Source organism: Pseudochaenichthys georgianus, chromosome 6, assembly GCF_902827115.2.
Source record: "Pseudochaenichthys georgianus chromosome 6, fPseGeo1.2, whole genome shotgun sequence".
Lineage (NCBI taxonomy): Eukaryota > Metazoa > Chordata > Actinopteri > Perciformes > Channichthyidae > Pseudochaenichthys > Pseudochaenichthys georgianus.
The window spans coordinates 12,644,330-12,665,096 of NC_047508.1; the positions used below are offsets into that span (position 1 = coordinate 12,644,330).

At 42.3% G+C, this 20,767-nt stretch overlaps 2 protein-coding genes across 5 annotated transcripts in view; one reads left to right on the top strand and one right to left on the bottom strand.

Annotated features, from left to right (window-relative positions):
- Positions 1 to 18,989, top strand: part of siah1 (siah E3 ubiquitin protein ligase 1) — a 58,082-nt gene extending 39,093 nt beyond the window's left edge. For 2 of the 4 annotated variants that reach the window (XM_034085889.2, XM_034085886.2), the window contains exons 3-6: positions 13,049 to 13,126; positions 13,220 to 13,401; positions 15,628 to 15,924; positions 17,512 to 18,989. In XM_034085889.2, coding sequence (XP_033941780.1) covers positions 13,049 to 13,126; positions 13,220 to 13,401; positions 15,628 to 15,924; positions 17,512 to 17,883 — 929 coding nt within the window. In that variant the 3' untranslated portion in view covers positions 17,884 to 18,989. The remainder of the gene's footprint in view (positions 1 to 13,048; positions 13,127 to 13,219; positions 13,402 to 15,627; positions 15,925 to 17,511) is intronic. The other 2 variants (XM_034085890.2, XM_034085888.2) reach the window with 1 other exon arrangement.
- On the bottom strand, positions 7,226 to 8,963 carry LOC139433932 (zinc finger BED domain-containing protein 4-like). The gene is made up of 4 exons (XM_071203356.1): positions 8,776 to 8,963; positions 8,458 to 8,535; positions 7,955 to 8,298; positions 7,226 to 7,736 (listed from the first exon to the last, which is right to left on the bottom strand). Exons 1-4 carry the CDS (start codon positions 8,938 to 8,940, stop codon positions 7,226 to 7,228), a joined length of 1,098 nt encoding a protein of 365 aa, XP_071059457.1. The 5' UTR covers positions 8,941 to 8,963.
- Positions 18,990 to 20,767: the final 1,778 nt, after the last annotated feature.

The following is a 20,767-nucleotide window of genomic DNA, read 5'->3' on the forward strand; positions in this document are numbered from 1 at the left end:
AGACACGCAGGAACTGCGGCATGTGTACGGCTCCTTATGGGTACTGCAATTTGTGAATGCTCAAGTGGCGTTCTGGTGCACTCCGTCAGAACTGCACCAGTCAGTCGAGACATATACCACGTGATGACACACGTTCGGCTCGTGTTGTGTTCAAGGACCCTGACCTTCGCCAGGAAAAACAGGTACTCGCTTGTTTAATTTTTTTTTACGGTCGAGATTTCTTAATTTTTTTTCTTTTTTGCGTGTGTTTATAAATTACCTCGAGGGCCGTACCAAATTGTCTTGCGGGCCGTATACGGCCCGGAGGCCGGAGGTTCCCCACCCCTGGTTTAGAGCCATGTGGGACAAAACCCGATCCTGCCCCTCCCTCTCCCTGTTTAAGTCAATGGTGACTGTAAAAACTACACTGCGCATGCTCAGAGTATTGTCCTATTTAATGTGTGTGGCAAAAAAATAATGACCAGAGGGTAGGGGTGTAACGGTATCCGTATTCGTCCCGTACAGTCACGGTTCGGACGTCACGGTTCGGCACATGCAGTCACACGACGAATACGCCTTTTTTTTTACGAGTGGGAAAAAAGTAATTCAGGGCAGTATCCACTACACTATTTATAATCCAGGGGGCGGTATTTTGCCTAAAAGCTGTTTGCCAGCTGCCCTTAAACAACAAATGAAGAACAAGAAGAAACGCAACAACAAAACGAACAAAATACAAGAAGAAGAAAAGTTAGTATGGTGATTTCAGATAACACACAGGAGCTAGAACCCACCTGCTTCTTTTAAATCAGCTGTGTGGGAACATTTCGGGTTCCCTGTGGACTACAATAACGATGAGGTGTGCGAGTGGTGGATCGGACGAGGATGGTGTGTCGGCGTTGTTAGATAGCAGTGCGGTATGCTAATGAAACACACGCCAAACATGCTAAATCATATCAGAAGGCATCACCCAGATTTGCCAATCACCGGAGCCCGGCAACAGCAGTTCAACAGCTGATCCCCGCTGTTTTTAAGAAGCCAATAGACATGAGAGCCGAGAGACCAAAAATAAATGACGGAAGCTTTTGGCATATTTTTTTCAACGACTTTGCACTCTTGAAACACTTTCTTATTATTTATGATGTCATATTTTCAAGACATTCTTTTTAGTTTTACAGCTTGATGAAACCTTCTAGTTTGACATCAGTATAATATGGCCATCTGAGTGTACTGTAGTGTGTATGGTTTGTTTTTAACTGTTTAATACAGTTAATTATTCAAAATGTCAGAGTTCTTTATTTTTAAACTGAAACTTGCACTACTGTTCAAACATAAATAAAAACAAACCTGGAATTATGCATTTGGGACTTTTTTTGCTTTTTCTTGTTGTACCGAACCGTGACCTCCAAACCGAGGTACGAACCGAACCGTGACTTCAGTGAACCGTTACACCCCTACCAGAGGGGCATAGAGCTGCCATCCCCACCATACGTCATCTCACATAATTCAGAGCTGATTGGCTGTAAGTACGTGTGCCGCGAAAAGTGTGGTGTGTGAAGAGGAGACGAGAGAGCTGCAGTGAGGCGTCCTAAAACTCGGAAGTAAACTGCGCATGGCTTCCCTCGACCTAAAAGCAATGAGATTTCTCCATAGGATTTTAGAAAATAGCTCAAAATAAGATCTGTGGGAAACAAACTGGTTAGATAAATGCACGTTTTGTTCAGCCGGTTAATATTCACATGTCTACCCTACTTTTATCATTATCGAATCATAAATCTATTGATTATATTAGATTTATGATAGACTTTTGAAACTACAAGAACATAAGGAGGACTTTTACAAAAAAGTAATAGCGATTTTTGTCCAGAGGGATAGGCAAATGGACTTCATCTTCATGTCAAGGTAAGACTGCAATTGTATTGAAAATGGGATCTTACTAAGAGAGAACAATTCAATATTTAAATGATACAATTACATGTTTTGGGTATCCTTCTGTTGAACTGTCTGTTTAAAATTAATTGAAGCATCAGACAAAAAAAGCTTTGGAAAATAACCAGCCAGCCATGAACCTCACTGCAGAAGCTTATATATAGACATCTAAGTGTTTTGTGTCCCACCACTTTTGTACATATAGAAACGCCACTGGTTACCAGGGCAACTGCTCAGCACGATAGGAAACGGCAGCAAGCACACCACATCTGAGCTCACTTTAGTGTCTGGTGGTTCTTTTTTCTTAGCAGTAAAGATAGTTTTAACCCCTAAAGCAAGGGTGGGGAACCTCCGGCCCCGTGCCGCATACGGCCCGCGAGACCATTTGTTACGGTAATGTATTACCTTGAGGTAATTTACGCAAAAAAGAAAAAAATTAAAGAAATCTAGACCGCAAAATAATTAAACTAGCGAGTGCCTGTTTTTCCTTGCCAAGGGCAGGGTCCTTGAACACAACATTATCCTAACGTGTCATCACGTGGTATATGTCTCGTCTGACAGGGCTATAGCAGTGGCGTAGCCAGGAATTATTGTGTGGGTGGGCCTGGAGAAATGTAGGTGGGCCAGGGGGAGACATATTAGGCGTGGGGTCTGAGCTGAAACTTCATTAATGATTTTAATGATTTTTTAATGCACTAATAGAACATAAGCATAAATTAGCAGTGAAAACAAAAAACATAGGCACGGCGGCCTCAGAATGTGTGTAAAACTGACATCCACATAGGGATGGGTATCGTTAAGGCTTTAACGGTACTACTACTTTTATCGATGGCGCATATGCTTATGCTCCAGGTTCAGTATCAACCACATCATAAAGTACGCGGACGATACAACAGTGGTGGGACTCATCAGGGACAACAACGAACAGGCCTACAGGGAGGAGGTGAAACATCTGACAGACTGGTGTAACACCAACAACCTGATCCTGAATGTCGATAAAACAAAAGAGATTATTGTCGACTTCAGGAAAAATAAGCACTGTCACCCACCACTCCACATCAACGGCACAGCAGTGAAGACTACAGACAGCACCAAGTTCCTGGGGTGAATATCACAAGCAGTCTGACCTGGTCCACTCACACTACATCACTAAGAAGGCACAGCAGCGCCTACACTTCCTGCGCAGGTTGAGAAGAGCACAGCTCCCCCCTCCCATCCTCACCACGTTCTACAGAGGAACCATAGAGAGCGTGTTGACCAGCGGCATCTCCATCTGGTCGAGAGACTGCAACGCCAAAGACTGGAAGTCTCTGCAGAGAGTGGTCAGGACAGCAGAGAAGATCATCTGAGTTTCTCTCCCTCCCATCAGAGACACCGCTCAGAAACACTGCCTGACAAAAGCCCAGAACATTTTTAAAGACCCCACTCATCCTCACCATGCTCTGTTCTCCCTGCTGCCCTCCGGGCAAGACCATTAAGAGCAAAACAGCCAGATTCTGCAATAGCTTTTTCCCCCAAGCCATCAGACTGCTGAACAGCAAGTAGACCAGTAACATAAAGATTACATACGCTGTGTAAAGAGCACATATTTGTTATATAGTATGTCTATTTTATTTATATGTATAGTAAGTCTTTATATTTTAAACGCACACGTTATCTTTAATTTTATCAGCACCACGTCACTATTATTTATTTATATGTACAATTTTAGAAAGTTTTTATATTGTCCTGTTCCTGTAAGCCAGTACAATGACATGTCGTTTTAATAGTACACTCTGTGTCTTGTTGAAATGACAATAAAGTATGTCTATGTCTTATCGATCCGGTCCTTTAACATTACTTTTATCGGTTCTTTTGGAGAGAAAAATAAGGTCAACTAACTAAACAAATTGTGAACAAATTAAATACATAATATTTCACATCAAAAGAAACCACAATGTTTTAACAAATCCTATTAAATAATGTGATGACAATAGCTGAAACTTTAACAAAATAAATAACTCGGTTACCTCTAATCATTAACCCATGTTTGTATAATGTAGTTAACTCGGTGTGTTGCTGCTAGCATACATAACAACTGACGTAGAAACGTTACTCGTGGATGGGGCTACAGAGCTACTAGAAAGACAGTCGAACCCGGTGCATTCCTCCGTCTGAATGTGGAGCACTTTTGCTAAATGTTTAGACAAATTGCTCGTGTTACCGCCCTTACATGCTAAACTATTATTCCACTTTTGGTAACGAGTATTGTCCACATCGACACGGCTATAGTTTAACCACACCTCGGAGCGCGTTCTCTCCGCCATCTCCTCAGTGTGTGTGTGTTGCTGCATGTAGCAGCTGCGTGTGTGTAAACTGCTCCGCCCCCTCGCACACAGACGGGGCCCACCCACAGCTACGCCGCTGGGCTATAGTGCTGACGGAGAGCACTAGAACACGGCTCCGGCACTTCCAAAAATTGCAGTACCCATAAGGAGCCGTACACATGCCGCAGTTTTTGCGTGGCTGTGTCTTTAGTTGAAAGCCCAGTGGCGATCTGTTCATCTGTCATCAGGGCATGACATTAAGGATTTTGGGAGATGGCCCTGAAAAATGCGCGCGGACGAAATGACTCACGAAAGGTTTGGGGGACCTGCAGGTCTTAGATGCTGTCTGGTGCATTCTCTAGAATTATAAGATGAACCACCACGATATTATATTGTACAATTTCAATTTTATTCTTAATTTCACTTCTTCTTGTTTGTGTTTGCTGATTCAACGACTCAATGGCCCTCTGTCTGTCAGAGGGCCACTGACTGGGGTTGAAGATGGAACATTTTGAAGGGACACTCCCTTTCTGGAGATCTTGGAATCTTTTCTCCAGGTGCTTGATGAGCACATCTGCAAACACATACAAAATGTCAAATTATAATCCCTGTCTCTGGACCACCATAAGAAATCATTTATATCATAACAAATGTGAAATTATATTCCTGTCTCTGGACCACCATACAAAAAGTATCTATTAAAACATGTTATGCCCATATTTACTTATGAAGAAAAAATGTACTTTTGAAGAAAAAATATTGAATATTTACTTTGAAGAAAATATTATTGGGCACATACCTATGACTTTGATTCTCTTTTTTCGGGGGGGGGGGGGCTGCAGCTCAGTCTTTCTCTTCTTTCCAGGTTGTTCACCTTGCTTTGGTGGACTAAGAAACATTGTAATACACTCTGACTTTTTTTTTTGATCATTATGTATTCAGCATCAGAATCCATAACAAACTGAAATTCCCGCGAAAATGTGGTTGCATTCGATTCATTGTCCAGGTAGTATTCAGTTGCGCCACTTATGTGACAGACAAGAATAGTCAACTCTAATGTCTAACACTTAATGTGGAGAAAGAGAAGATGTCCTGTATGGGTTGATTGTGCGTTGATCTGTTGGTAATGCCTCAGGGTTCCGGTGGGCATGTAAACAAATGCATAATGCTGCGCTATACTTTGTGGCCTCACCCAGTTGCATAGCGACGCTTATTGTTTAGGTGTCTTTTAATAAGCAGCTAGTCATATCATTAGCTAGAACTAGCTGGATCTGATCGATATGGACATAAACGCGAGTGAAGTCTAATCTGACGGGAGAGAGAGATCACCTGCTGCTGCTGCTGCTGCTGACGAGTCGACACGCAGCTCTGCATAATCACATGCAGCGGTGAGCGGACAAAACACACACTTCAGGTTAGAATATCACACGTAGCTATTTGAATTACTTCTCAAACTACCTAAACTAGTTATAGATGTGTTTAGTTTTACTGTCGGGTGACTCATTACTGGATCCGCGAGCTGCATGATACTGGCATAATAGATTGCCCGATCGGGCAACCAGCAGGTGAGGCTTCATTGCCCGAGCTAAATGCTAGATGGCCCGGGGCCATCGGGCCATCCTTAATGTCGAGCCCTGGTCATACTGATCACCTCACGCCTAGACTACTGCAACTCCCTCCTGGCTGGTCTACCTGCATGTGCCATCCGACCTCTGCAGCTCATTCAGAATGCAGCTGCTCGTCTGGTCTTCAACCTTCCTAAATTTTCCCACACCACGCCGCTCCTCCGCTCCCTCCACTGGCTTCCGGTAACTGCTAGAATTCACTTCAAGACCCTGGTACTTGCGTACCATGCCGCGAATGGATCTGGCCCTTCCTACATCCAGGACATGGTTAAACCGTACACCCCAGCACGTGCACTTCGCTCTGCATCAGCCAAACGACTCGCTGCACCCTCTCTGCGAGGGGGACCCAAGTTCCCATCAGCAAAAACACGTGGGTTTGCTATCCTGGCTCCAAAATGGTGGAATGAGCTCCCCATTGACATCAGGACCGCAGAAAGCTTACACACCTTCCGGCGCAGACTGAAAACTCATCTCTTTCGACTCCACTTCGAGCGATAGAATGACTAACAAAGAACTGCTAACAGAGCACTTATATACTAATAAAGGACTGGCTTATCTAAAGCTAGTTGAGTAGCACTTGAAACGATTGGCTCTTTGAAACCTGATGTACTTTATGATTCTGTTTTCTTCAAGGTTGTGTCTTCCTGGTCGAATGTACTTATTGTAAGTCGCTTTGGATAAAAGCGTCAGCTAAATGCAATGTAATGCAATGTAATGATCATACAGTCAATAACTTTGTTGTTATTAGCATCTGGTTAGCTAGCTATGCTAACGAATATAAGAAGCTTTTTCTCCAACCAGTGAGGTAAAGGTAGGGATGTCCCGATCTCGTTTTTTAGCTTCCGATCCGATTCCGATATTTTCATATAGGATCCGATCCCGATATTTCCCGATACCTGTTTTCCGATACCGATTTCCGATATCACATTTTGTGTTGGCAAACAGCATTTAATTTCGTATACATTAAGAAATAGACAGGCACCCAGTTGTAGCTGTGCTCAATAGCTTTTATTCTCAAGAGCATTTATTTTGCAATAATAATAAAAAAACAACTTTCCTATCCAATATAAAGTACCCTTTACAACTCAAAAGGTTACTCATTTAACAGCAGTAAATACAAGTAAGCTTCACTAAACTTTACTTCTTGGAAGTAAGTAACCATAACTTAAAAATATTTGCATTAATTGTACACATAAAGTAAACATAACATACACAAAGTTGTGGTTACTTATTTGAGACAACGAGTTTCCACCCTTTTTTTTCAAGTAAACTGAACTTATTATTTTTCACAGTGTGGGTAATTAAGGGATCTCAGAGACATCTAATCACTAAACTTAAACATAAACATTTTTACAGTGTAATAGAGCTCCTTATTTCCTCCATCTTAATCTACTGCACTGACTTCTTCAAAGTGTAGTGCAGGTTGTTTTTAATGAAAACCAACACCTGCACCTTATCGGCTGTCAACCGGTTCCTTTTTTCATCAAGGACATTTGACACTGCACTAAACAGTCTCTCACTGTCCACCGATGTACAAGGTGCACAAAGAAACTTCATGGCTGTATCAGCCAGTGCGGGTCGCTGTGTAGCATGTGCCCGCCAGTAGTGTAGAGGATTCTCTGACCTTGGGATGGTTTGTTCAGCCAGGTAGGCCTCCACCTGAGTGACGACTGCTGACGTACTCACAGGCCTCGACTCCACCACATTCCCCTCCAAGATCTCGTCATAGAGACTGACAAAGCTGCTGTTTGCAGCTGCACAGCCTACACCGCCTCGACGTGGTGACTTTCTTGGAGGCTCTTCTGCAGACACCTCACTGCCAGCCTTCCTCTCCATGATCTCCACCTCTCTAATGAGAGCCTCCTTGGCAAGCTCCTGGTGGTCTGGACTTGTGAAGAATCTGAAAATGGATAGAATTTCATTTAGTTAAAAATGATTATTTGTTTCCTAACATATTTTGTCGTTCCCTTAGCATATCAAAGTTATTGTTGTCAATGTCAGAACAACATTTGGAACATTTATTTTGATGTTATTTGATAATTAATAATCAAGTGGTGAATTGATTAGGCCTGAGCAATTATATATCGCAAAAGAAGTTTTGAATCAAACAGGACTTGCCTATCTTTGTATCTTGGGTCAACCAATGTAGCAACGGAGTAGATTGGTTCAGTCTCAGCGTAGTCGAAGCGCTCAGTGACAGCCTCAAGAAGTGTTCTCTTCATAGTCTTGATTCCAGCATCTGTGCTCTCTTCACGGGAAAGATGACGCTTGAGGACAGTTATTGCAGGGATCACATCCGCGGCACTCGCAGTCGCAGCACTCACTGCCCTTGTCAGCTCTTCAAATGGACTCAAGACCACAACTGCCTTCTCCATAAGCGCCCATTGGTTGGCAGAGGGCATGCATGGAAGGTCGTGGTCCGCTGCATAGACACTGAGCGGCCTCTTTTGCTGAAGAAGGCTCTGCAAAATAAGTAAATAAATGTTAGTTTAACATTCATGTGTAAAATACAAGTAGAACTATATACCTCACATCTAAATGTATTTATTTAGGCTGATTCACATGTAAACAAATCTATTAATTCTTTGCATTCATTCCTTCCATCCATCCATATAGCCTACCAGCATCATGTACTGAGTACTGTTCCATCTGACTGACACGTCCTGCTGGAGTCGTTGTGTTGGCATGTGCAGGTCTTTCTGTAAAGTAATAATAATGATAATAATTAAAATAAATCAGCTGTGTGTATCGCTTTTCTAGTAGGCCACTCAAAATGCTTCTATATTTAGGTTAATTATTTGTTGGCTAACATCCTTTCAACACTAGTGTAGCCTAATGATGGATTGCTTTACAATGACATGACAGGGAGGGGGGAAAGTGCAATTACTAAAAAGATAACATACTACTACTACTACTAATAATAATAAAATGATAACCACCTGAATGTCTTCGAGGATGGAGTAGGCTTTTGGGGAATGCTTAAAATGACCCACAAGCTTCCGTGCGTTGGCGACAGCATCGATGATGCTTCGCTGGGCGAGAAGGCCTTGGATGACCACGAGTTGGAGTGTGTGTGCGAAACAGCCCAGGCTCTGCACCCCCATGTCTGCAAATGCCTACAGTCGAGAGATTGGGAGAGAGGATGATGGCGAGAGATAGATAGATGAATATCAATAGCCTATTGATACTGGTCAGTGAGGAAAATAAGCAGTCGATGTCACAATAGTATCAAATAGAGCGCAGCCACCTGCTGGTTTCAAAACTGATAGCAGTGTATGTAAGTCAATGAGAGGTAACGTCTTTACCTCTCATTGACTTACATACATTTCTGGACTTTCCTTAACTTATTAAACAAACCTCGGGACATTTCCATAACATTTGTGAGTAATTTATACACTATGGTCCACCATCTGCATGATACCTCCAAACCATTATGATCCGATGAGACTTTTGAGATTTTAACATCTCAAAAGTTGCACTGAATATTTTTCCTGTTGATAGGTAGCCTCTCAAAACTAGCTGTTTTGTCATTAAAATGGTAGGCTACTTCCAAGTCTAACAAACGTATTGAAAGCCTGTAGTCTTAGATAAGACATAAAACAGGATATTAATGTTTCGTTTTAATTCTTTGCTGTCGCAATAACAACTAGTGCTAGTGGCTAAGCTGACGTGAGTTAGCTGACAACAAGCTAGGCTAACTTTTCTGCTAGCCTGTTGACGTGGTTGCCGTCTAAAAGACACGTTATCTGGACATCATTTTAAATAAATCCAGGGCACACATAATTATAATTGGGAATAGGGAACATTTAATATACATCCAGTATATCATGTCAAAAGCATCAAATGGAAGTTTACCCCATGACCATTCATTAAAAGATGCTGTTGACGGAATTAGCATGAACTTTACTGACGTGGGTAATGCGTAGCTAAACATCAGTGGTCAATAACAAGAAGGCTTACCTTCTTCATGTTGGCGGCGTTGTCCCTCATAACAACATGCACCTTGTCATTATCAATGTCCCACTTGGCGAGCATCTCTTCAATAGCATTCCGGATACGCATTGAAGTGTGAGAGCCACGCAGCTCACTTGCATGTAGCACCACGTTGTGCAAAGTAAAACTGGAGTCTATCCAGTGGGCGGTCAAGACTGAGGAGCGACATCGGGGCTACACCTGAACTCCACAGGTCTGTGGTGAGGGCGATTGAGGTAGCCTCCTTTAGGTGCCGCTGCACTTGTTCACGCACCTTGGTGTGCAGGGCTGGGATGCCTTTTTCAACAATGTAATGGTGGGATGGCATCCCATAGCGCGGCTCCAAATAATTTATTAGACGACAAAAACCGGAGTTTTCCACAAGTGAAATTGGCTGGTCGTCCCCTGCTATGCACTCCACAATCAGCTCAGTAATCTTGCGAAATCTCTCGGAGTCTCGAGGAAGTAATTCCTTTCGTTTCAAGCTGTCCCGCAGTGTTTGTTGATGGAGTCCATCAGTCGCAGACGCTGTCGCTTTACAGTAGGCGGCGTGTTCGTCGGGGTGGTGCTTTTTAAGATGTTTTATTAGGTTTGTGGTGTTGTAGGAGACCCTGTTAGCACCACCTCGTGAGACTTCCACACCACAGACTTTGCATGTCGCAGTCGGCGACTCACTTGTAGTAATTTTAAAATGATGCCAAACTGCAGACATTTTAACTAGCTAACGATATGTGTCCGTTCCACTTTTCCAACTCGATAATGGCGGCTGATCCAATAGAACAACAACGACAAACAACGTAACAATTAAATCATGGGAAATATTTAATATGGATCGGCCATGACATTTAATTGTATCTGCCGATCCCGATCCACCTTAAAACCCAGTATCGGGGGCCGATCCGATCCGGGGATCGGGGGCCGATCCGGGGATCGGGACATCTCTAGGTAAAGGCACATCTTTATGATCATTATAGTTATAAAAAAACAAGAGAATAAAGTAAACTGGTATAACATTCTATATGACAGTAAAAAAAGTTGTTATTAATAAACAAGAATACAGTTTGAAAGGGGAGTGATTTGTAAAATATCCATAAAGAAAAATAAATCTGCTTACACTTCTGTTTCATATGTGTTGAGAGATGTATCCATAGATCTCCTAATGTTGCTCTCAAAGTGCACCAGATTGATGCTTTCAACTTCAACATTTAAAAAAAATGGGTAGGAAACTAAATACATTTGCTCACATCTTGTGTCCATATCTTTCTGTTTTGGTGGTCATGCCACAACCGTGCACGTGCATGCATGTGCGAGTCATGGTGAGATATCTGGATTAAGAGGTTGCTTTTTCTTTGCACAGCATGAAAGAAAAGGCCAAATTAATGGGTTGTGATTTTAGTATTTTTAAGCAGAGCTCAATCATTTGTACGGCCCTCGGAGGATGTTGAAAAAATTGAAATGGCCCTTGAGAGGAAAAATGTTCCCCACCCCTGCCCTAAAGAGTCCAGATGCTCCAAATAAATTCCAAAAGCCTTCAGTTACCTGTGTCTAAACCTGCACAGGAAGCATTCACATTGGTTTGAAGAACTGCAGCATTGTGGGAGCCAGCCATTCAGCCATCCTTATAAAGTCTGTCAATGACTGACTGTGAGAGAGTGAGGAAATCCCACTGCTGGTTACGTCTTTGCATACGTACCGGGGGGGGGGAAATACAGTTTTACATTTTAAGGGTCCCTTTACAGAAGCAATGGGATGTTTCCCTTTGATTTGTTATTAACACCACTTTTAGTAGTAGTCACTTGTTACCAACCGCTGTTTATCACACATAGAAACTTCGGACATTCAGGAGTGGGACATTAATTGAAATATTTGATGTTGTTGAATAAAACGTGATTTATTTAAGATATCTTATCAAAAACATGTTGAAGCTAAGAGGATATGGTCAAATGCTAACTCATTTCAGGATTGTAAGACTCATTCAGTCACCGCTCTTTTGGTGGCCACATTGAAACTGTACTAGGGGTGTAACGGTATTCGTCCCGGTTCGGTGCATGCAGTCACACGACGAATACGCCTTTTTTTTTTTTACGAGTGGGAAAAAAGTCTGTCATTCAGGGCACTATCCACTACACTATTTATAATCCAGGGGGCGGCATTGCGCCTAAAAGCTGTTTGCCAGCCGCCCTTAAACAATAAATGAAGAACAAGAAGAAACGACAACAAAACGAACAAAATACCAGAAGAAGAAAAGTTAGTTTTGCGAGTTCAGATAACACACAGGAGCTAGAACCCATCTGCTTCTTTTAAATCAGCTGTGTGGGAACATTTCGGGTTCCCTGTGGACTACAATAACGATGAAGTGCGCGAGTGGTGGATCGGATGAGGACGGTGTGTCAGCGTTGTTAGACAGCGGTGCGGTATGCTAATGGTAACACACGCCAAACATGCTAAATCATATCAGAAGGCATCACCCAGATTTGCCAATCACCAGAGCCCGGCAAAAGACAACAGCAGTTCAACAGCTGATCCCCGCTGTTTTTAAGAAGCCAATAGACATGAGAGCCGAGAGACCAAAATAAATAACGGAAGCTTTTGGCATATTTTTTTCAACGACTTTGCACTCTTGAAACAATTTCTTATTATTTATGATGTAATATTTTCAAGATATTCTTTTTAGTTTTACAGTTTGATGAAACCTTTTTGTTTGACATCAGCCATTATAGATAATCTGGCCATCTGAGTGTACTGTAGTGTGTATGGTTTGTTTTTAACTGTTTAATACAGTTAATTATTCAAAATGTTAGAGTTCCTTATTTTTATACTGAAACTTGCACTACTGTTCAAACATAAATAACAACAAACCTGGAATTATGCATTTGGGACTTTTTTTTGCTTTTTCTTGTTGTACCGAACCCGTACCGAACCGTGACCCCCAAACCGAGGTACGAACCGAACCGTGACTTCTGTGAACCGTTACACCCCTAAACTGTATACTTTCACCTGAAATGATGAGGATGATAACTTTTGAAGTCTTAGATTTGAAACAGTCTTGCTTACAGAGTTCTACAAAAAAGTAATAACTGCAATATCTTGGGTGAGAGATCTACATTACAGTATTATTTATCAATGAAAAACAGAACAACAAATTGTATTTATACTTCCATCAAGATAAAAGCAATGTTGAAGTTCACCATGTGGTCCTCCCGCCTCCCATCCTTCTCTTTAACACTCTCTCCTTTTTAGCCGATTCCATCAGTTTTGATGTAGATGTGTCTGAGGTAAACAGCCAGGGACTTAGAGGTCAGAACTCACAGATGTGCAGTAAGTAACGACACAGAGTTTTGTACCTCTGATATAGTGCTTCATAATCTGCTCAAATCCTCATCAGACCCTCTCTCTCTCTCCCTGCTTCAGAAATGAGTCGCCAGACTGCCACCGCGCTGCCCACTGGAACCTCCAAGTGCCCCCCCTCCCAGCGCGTCCCCACCCTGTCAGGCACCACGGCCTCCAACAGCGACCTGGCCAGCCTGTTCGAGTGCCCCGTCTGCTTCGACTATGTGCTCCCCCCCATCCTGCAGTGCCAGTCCGGACACCTGGTATGTACTGCTACTTATACAAATAATTAGTAAAGCTGTATTTTCACAACACTTTTCATACACAGGATGCAGCTTCAAGCGTTCAATTCAAGTAAAATGTTAAACCTCTTAGCACACATGCAGCATGTTTACGTGATACATACAAGTGCAACACTAAATCCAATAGTAAAAAAGACAGAAATAAGATGCCAATAATAAATAAATACATACACAAATGAATTCAAAAATAAAAATCAGTAGAAGAGGGATGTTGCTAATTAAAAGCATTGTACTCAAGTATGTTTTCAGCTTTTGTTTAAGAATGTCCACTGAGTTTGCCTCTCAGTTTTCTGGGTAGTGTGTTCTACAGTTTGGATCGCAGTGGATGAACTTTACCAATTGTATTTTTTAAGGAGCTCAGACATGGACAAAAGACAATAGCCAATAAATGAGCTTCTTGTTCTATGCACCACATTTTAGAAAGGTACCCATGGGTGTGTGGGTTTAGTAGAACTACTGCATAAAGTTAAATGTGTTAACGAAACAAAATGTCCTCATGGATTGAGTCGTTGTATTGCTTTTCACTGTCAAACAAGTGAGGCTTTATTTGTGCTCATTTAATGGCCATAATCACATTATAGGTCACCATGGTTTTTTAGGACTACATTTGTTGACTGCATTTAAAGTCATTGAGAACTTGCTACTGCTTTTACTACAGCTACCTGTGTGTTTGTGCTATGCCCATTAATTGCGACAATTAACATTTTGATAAGATCTGGGGTTCAGTTATACAGCAGGACCAAAGCCAGTAGAAGTCTGTCCCATTGGAGTTAAATAACAACTTACTGAATGTATTCATAAATGCATACATGATAAAAAAAATTCTTGAAATGGATTTGGTTGGATGGATTGAAAGGGCAATACAAATTATTTTATTAAATTGTTCGAACGATAAAAGTTAAAAGGAATATAAAATATCCAATAGTAATATACAAAGTGGAAGGCTATAATGTTAAAATAAGATAATTCATTATTTGAGACACAAATAGCTCTTATTAATAACACCTTTTTTCAAAGATTAAAATTGTGCAACTGGATGACACGTGTGTTATGCAACCTCTATCTAAATAAAGAATTCCTACATGTTTTACTTTTTAAATATATATATTAGGGCTGTCAGTCGATTAAAATATTTAATTGCGATTAATCGCACGATTGTCCATAGTTAATCGCGTTTAATCGCACATTTTTGATCGGTTCTAAATGTACCTTAGAGGAATATTTTTCAAGTTTGTAATACTCTTATCAACATATGAGTGGACAAATATGCTTTATGCTAATGTTTATTATCATTTGTGTGTGTGTGTGTGTGTGTGTGTGTGTGTGTGTGTGTGTGTGTGTGTGTGTGTGTGTGTGTGTGTGTGTGTGTGTGTGTGTGGTGTGTGTGTGTGTGTGGTGTGTGTGTGTGTGTGTGTGTGTGTGTGTGTGTGTGTGTGTGTGTGTGTGTGTGTGTGTGTGTGTGTGTGTGTGTGTGTGTGTGTGTGTGTGTGTGTGTGTGTGTGTGTGTGTGTGTGTGTGTGTGTGTGTGTGTGTGTGTGTGTGTGTGTGTGTGTGTGTGTGTGTGTGTGTGTGTGTGTGTGTGTGTGTGTGTGTGTGTGTGTGTGTGTGTGTGGTGTGTGTGTGTGTGTGTGTGTGTGTGTGTGTGTGTGTGTGTGTGTGTGTGTGTGTGTGTGTGTGTGTGTGTGTGTGTGTGTGTGTGTGTGTGTGTGTGTGTGTGTGTGTGTGTGTGTGTGTGTGTGTCGAACGGGAGCTGCCTGGACGCTGCAATCATGTTGCAGCAGTCTCATGCTTTATAGTTGATGGCATCACATATTGAATCACTTTTGAACACGAGTAGAGGAAGCAGTTCCAAATCTCAAAATAGAATACAAATAGTCATCCTTAAAGAGGCTTGAAATCTGGCTGTGAATATTAACAGTTCATCATGGCTGCCAAATGTGTGGATTGATTCAGCAGACTTCCCAGACTCTTCACCTCGAGTGTCATTTAAAAGAACGTGTTCTATGACACAGGCTTAAAGGTCAGTACTTCAAAAGGTATAGCAAATTAAGAATTGTATATTTAGCCAGCCCGAGTACATAAAAAATGAGCGAGACTATGCAAACAAATCTTGGCTGCTTGACATTTTACACTCCACTCCTAACTTGTGGCTGAAGAAGCTGACTTGATTTACGTTTTGCTTCCCAGGTATGCTCGAACTGCCGGCCCAAGCTCACCTGCTGCCCCACCTGCCGGGGGCCCCTGGGCTCCATCAGGAACCTGGCCATGGAGAAGGTGGCCAACTCGGTCCTCTTCCCCTGCAAGTACGCCTCGTCGGGCTGCGAGGTCACCCTGCCCCACACGGACAAGACGGAGCACGAAGAGCTCTGCGAGTTCCGGCCGTACTCCTGCCCCTGCCCCGGGGCCTCCTGCAAGTGGCAGGGCTCCCTGGACGCCGTCATGCCCCACCTGATGCACCAGCACAAGTCCATCACCACGCTGCAGGTCAGACATCTCATTCAGCTTCCTTTACTCACTGAGTCATGAAGGTGCACAGTGAGGTTTGTCAAAGCAAAGGTGACAACTTTAACAAATGAGTCAAAGGGGATATTTGCTTCACAACACAATGGAAGGGTGACTTGTTCGAGGATACTCCTTAGTAAATGTCAATCAGCAATACAGGTGTCCAAATGAAACTGTGGAGGATTTGATCATTATAGCTATCATTTCTAGCTTTTATCACTAGCCAAACTCTGGCTCTACAAAAATCTTCTAATATTGTTTGCAATTTCTTAGTTGTAAGAGCTCAGTCTGTTCCTTTATTTCAATCTGGCACCGACTTCCAAAAATGAGGAAGCATCAGTGTGAATTTAATTTCAAATTAAAAGGGCACTCTTAATCAGTGTTGGGACTAACGCGTTACAAGTAACGCGTTACTGTAACGCCGTTATTTTTGGCAGTAACTAGTACTCTCACGCATTACTTTTTAAATTCAGTAACTCACTCCACCTCCACCTGCACCTCAGCAACAGCGGCTGGATTTTAACCAAGGGACTGCTAGCCACGGAAAAGTCGATAAAGCCATTGCACGGTATGTTGTAGAACTCATGCAGGCTATTGCTACAGTGGAGTCATCCGCTTTCAGGGAGCTAGTTAGCATGATAGCATGTCCGGGCGGCACACGGCATATGGGACGGAAAACTTTTTCCAACTACCTGGAGAAAGAATATACAACAATGTAAAGCCAGCTAATATCGATGCTATCCAGATTGCATATAATGCATGTCAAGTTGATCAACAGATTGTATTATTCTCCAATGCAATAACAGTACTGAAATGAAGGCTATAAGCCAGGGCATTAATATAATGGGAGCCCTTTTTTAAGTAACTAAAACGTTACTTTTCACAGTAACGCATTACTTTTTGGTGTAAGTAATCAGCAAAGTAACTGAGTTACTTTTGAAATGAAGTAACTAGTAATGGTAACTAGTTACTGGTTTTCAGTAACTAGCACAACACTGCTCGTAATTGATATCAAAGTCAGTTTAGTTGACAGTCTTCTCTCGGTCTGGAGAGAAAATGACTGATGATGTCATCCCTCCTTTGGTATTCCTCCAAGCTAGAGCATTGTTAGAAATGTAGGATCTCACACGGAGTGACTCCCCCCTGCTGCTTTGATGTTGACCTCTTTTTTATTTCGCAATGTGTTTCAAACACGTCATTAATTTGTTCCCCTTTTTTAAATAAAAGACACCAAACCAGTTGGCCTTTTCCATCACACTCACCCCTATGACATCACTAAATCTACCAGCACACTGGGATAATACATGAAAAGTGTGGTAAAGAACTACTTTAATGTCTCCTCTTATTTAATATTGTTCCAATGACTTCCGGAAAATAATCAGTCTAATGTAAAAAATAAGCATTGTTGGTTCCCATGTGAAAGTAGATGAGGATGATACACTTTTTCATACAGCACTTTTCCTAACAATGGTTTACAGAGCGTTCTTCTCAAACAGCTCTGAGGTTTAGAGACAGTATTGTAACGTTGGGACACCATGACTGAACCCTGTTTTTGCGTGTGTCCTTCAGGGGGAGGACATAGTGTTCCTGGCCACAGACATCAACCTGCCGGGCGCCGTGGACTGGGTGATGATGCAGTCCTGCTTCGGCTTCCACTTCATGCTGGTGCTGGAGAAGCAGGAGAAGTATGACGGCCACCAGCAGTTCTTCGCCATCGTGCAGCTCATCGGGACGCGCAAGCAGGCGGAGAACTTCGCCTACCGGCTGGAGCTCAACGGGCACCGGCGCCGCCTCACCTGGGAGGCCACGCCGCGCTCCATCCACGAGGGCATCGCCACGGCCATCATGAACAGCGACTGCCTAGTGTTCGACACATCCATCGCACAGCTGTTCGCAGAGAACGGCAACCTGGGGATCAACGTCACCATCTCCATGTGCTAAGAAAAACTTTGAAGAAAAAAGAGGGTCAAAAAGTTACAGATTGTCCGGGGGGCATTTTTTTAAGGGGGGTCAAATTCGTTGTGACTTCACAGCGTCTCCTCCCACCCCCTTTCTCTCTCTCACCCCTTGAGACGTGGAACTGGACTGTCTGATCGGGCAGCCAAGGGGTGGGGATGGATGAATGGATGGAGGAAAAAAAACTGTGTAGTGATGGACTTCTAAACATATATATGTGAGACGCATGCACGCACATGCAGGTCCCGCCCTCGGTCACCTCACACAAACTGACGAGCTGTTCAGTCAAACACCGCGTTAGTCGCCGTCTACTTCCCCTCCGTTATCCTCTGACATTTTACACACTACAGCCCCGCCCTTCTCTCAGAGACGTTCCGGAACGTGCCATGGCGGATTCACACTGAGGAAGGCTCAAGCTATATCACAACACGGACTCCCGGTCAGTACGGTCTAACACCCCCCCCCCCCCATTCCCTGCTGTTTGTATTCAAACTCCCTCTTGGATTTAACGCTCCACACCCGTGTCTTCATCTATTAGCGCCCGGGATATCGCAGATTTGGGATGTTTATCTCCACCTGTGATTGGACGGCTGTAGCACCCATAGCCACCCAGTTATGTGCCGGACTGCAGACGCTCCACAGATCATCTGTCACCCGCTCCACCCGAGGCTGAAGATTGTGACGCTCTTTAAATAGTAGACCGTCGTCGTTACTAGTTATTCCTCCCGCTCTCACATGGTATGGATTTAGGAAAGCCCCGCAGCTACACCGGCCCTGGATTATAAAAGAGAATAATACTTCCATGGGAGCGGACGGGTAAAAGAGGAAAACACACCCTGCATTACAGGCTGCTGTGGATGAGTTGATCGCGTGTTGGAGCATTTTGACCGAGGATTGGAGGGGTCCTTTTTTTTCAGAACAAGGAAAGAAAAACATTTCAGTTGAGTCAGTTTTCTTTTGGGGTTTCTTTTTGTTTTCTGTTTCTTTTTAATTATTTTAGTTGTCTTTTTTTTGTAAAAGAGGAGAGAAGGTGTGTGTGTGTGTGTGTGTGTGTGTGTGTGTGTGTGTGTGTGTGTGTGTGTGTGTGTGTGTGTGTGTGTGTGTGTGTGTGTGTGTGTGTGTGTGTGTGTGTGTGTGTGTGTGTGTGTGTGTGTGTGTGTGTGTGTGTGTGTGTGTGTGTGTGTGTGTGTGTGTGTGTGTGTGTGTGTGTGTGTGTGTGTGTGTGTGTGTGTGTGTGTGTGGTGTGTGTGTGTGTGTGTGTGTGTGTGTGTGTGTGTGTGTGTGTGTGTGTGTGTGTGTGTTCACTCTCCCTTCTCGCTCTTTCATTTCTCCTCTGCCTCAACCACTGATGACTGAACACCCAACCAGGAACGAGGGACAGTTTCTACCGTTACAATGTTGCTATTGTTATTATTAAGTGGGGATGATCATTATTATCATTTTTTGTAACGACTTTTAAAAAGAAAAATTAAAAGGCAGTTGTAAAACTTGTGGCTAAACTTCAGTGTTTGTAGTTAAAACGCAAGTTGTGTCGTTCTTCTGACGGTTTGTGCCCCCCCCCCCCCCACCACACCCCCGCCTCAGAGTTGGATTGTTTTTCCTCATCTATTTGTCTCTCCGTCCTCTTGTTTGTGTGGTAAGTCTTTTCTTTTTCTTCTTGTTATGTCTGAGGGAGGGAAGTCAAGCCAATCATCTCCCTTTCTCCTCATGTGGAGTCTCAGTAATGTCGCTGCTCCCCATCAACTCCCTGACTTTTTTCTGTTTTAATTTGTCATTAAATAAATCTATCTTTTTCATACCTGGTGCCTTTCTTTATTTTCTTTTTATCGCAGGCCTCAGTTCATATGTATGGCTGCATTTTTTTTTTTGTCGTATAGCGGTTCACATTCTACGGCTGGTTAAGGTAACAAGAAAAAAAAATCTAGGTTAAATAAAAAAAATACAATTCTATGCAACAAACTCCAGTTCTGAAAAGTTAAGGCCATGCAGAAGTTCCTGTAAATGTGTGTTGCTGCTATGACACCTACATGTCCCTACTTTGGACTATGTAAGAGGATTGTATAGAAGTCTGTGAAAGGTTAAGATAATGCACAATACAATAATACACTTTAGGGAGATGGCACATTTCAGCGAGTGGGACCTACATGACAGGATTAATCCAAAGCAATGTTTTTTTTCTTTCCCGTGTGTGTGTGTCCATATTTCAAGGCTGTTCCTTTTGAACCACACACTTTTTTACCTAGGTCAGATAAACACCTCAACACTGTTTGATTTTGAATTGATTACAGCTGAAAAGATTAGTTCCATTGATAGGAAAAAAAACAACTTCATTTTATAAGGAGAAATACATTTCAAAAAGGACTCTTAATTCAAGCCTATCTTTCTTTGTGATAAACTAAATTGAAGCCAAACCATTTTTGATTTATAAAAATTCCTGACAGATTAATATATATTATTTAAAAGTAAATGTATCAGCCCCAGAAGTGAAAGGTCAGAAATACAGCGTCTTGGAGCACAGTGAACGTTTATCCATCAAAGCATAATCTTTTTACATAAAATGATTAGGGAAATGTTGAGCCATATTTCTGTTAAAAGTGAAACGGTGATCTCTGTCCCACATTCTTAAGGTAAGGGACTGTACCAAAATTATTCGAGAAGGATCGGAGATAAAAAAAGAGGGGCTACAATTTATCTTTGATGAATAATATTTGGATAATGTACTAGGCCTATATTAAAAACGAGATGTATAATTATTACATCAAAAATATTTTACAAGCCTATAGAGTCTCTTGGCAAAAACTGTTTTACACATTCAATAAAATGTGTCATAAAAGTTTGAATATAATTTATTTCACACTTTGCTAACAAG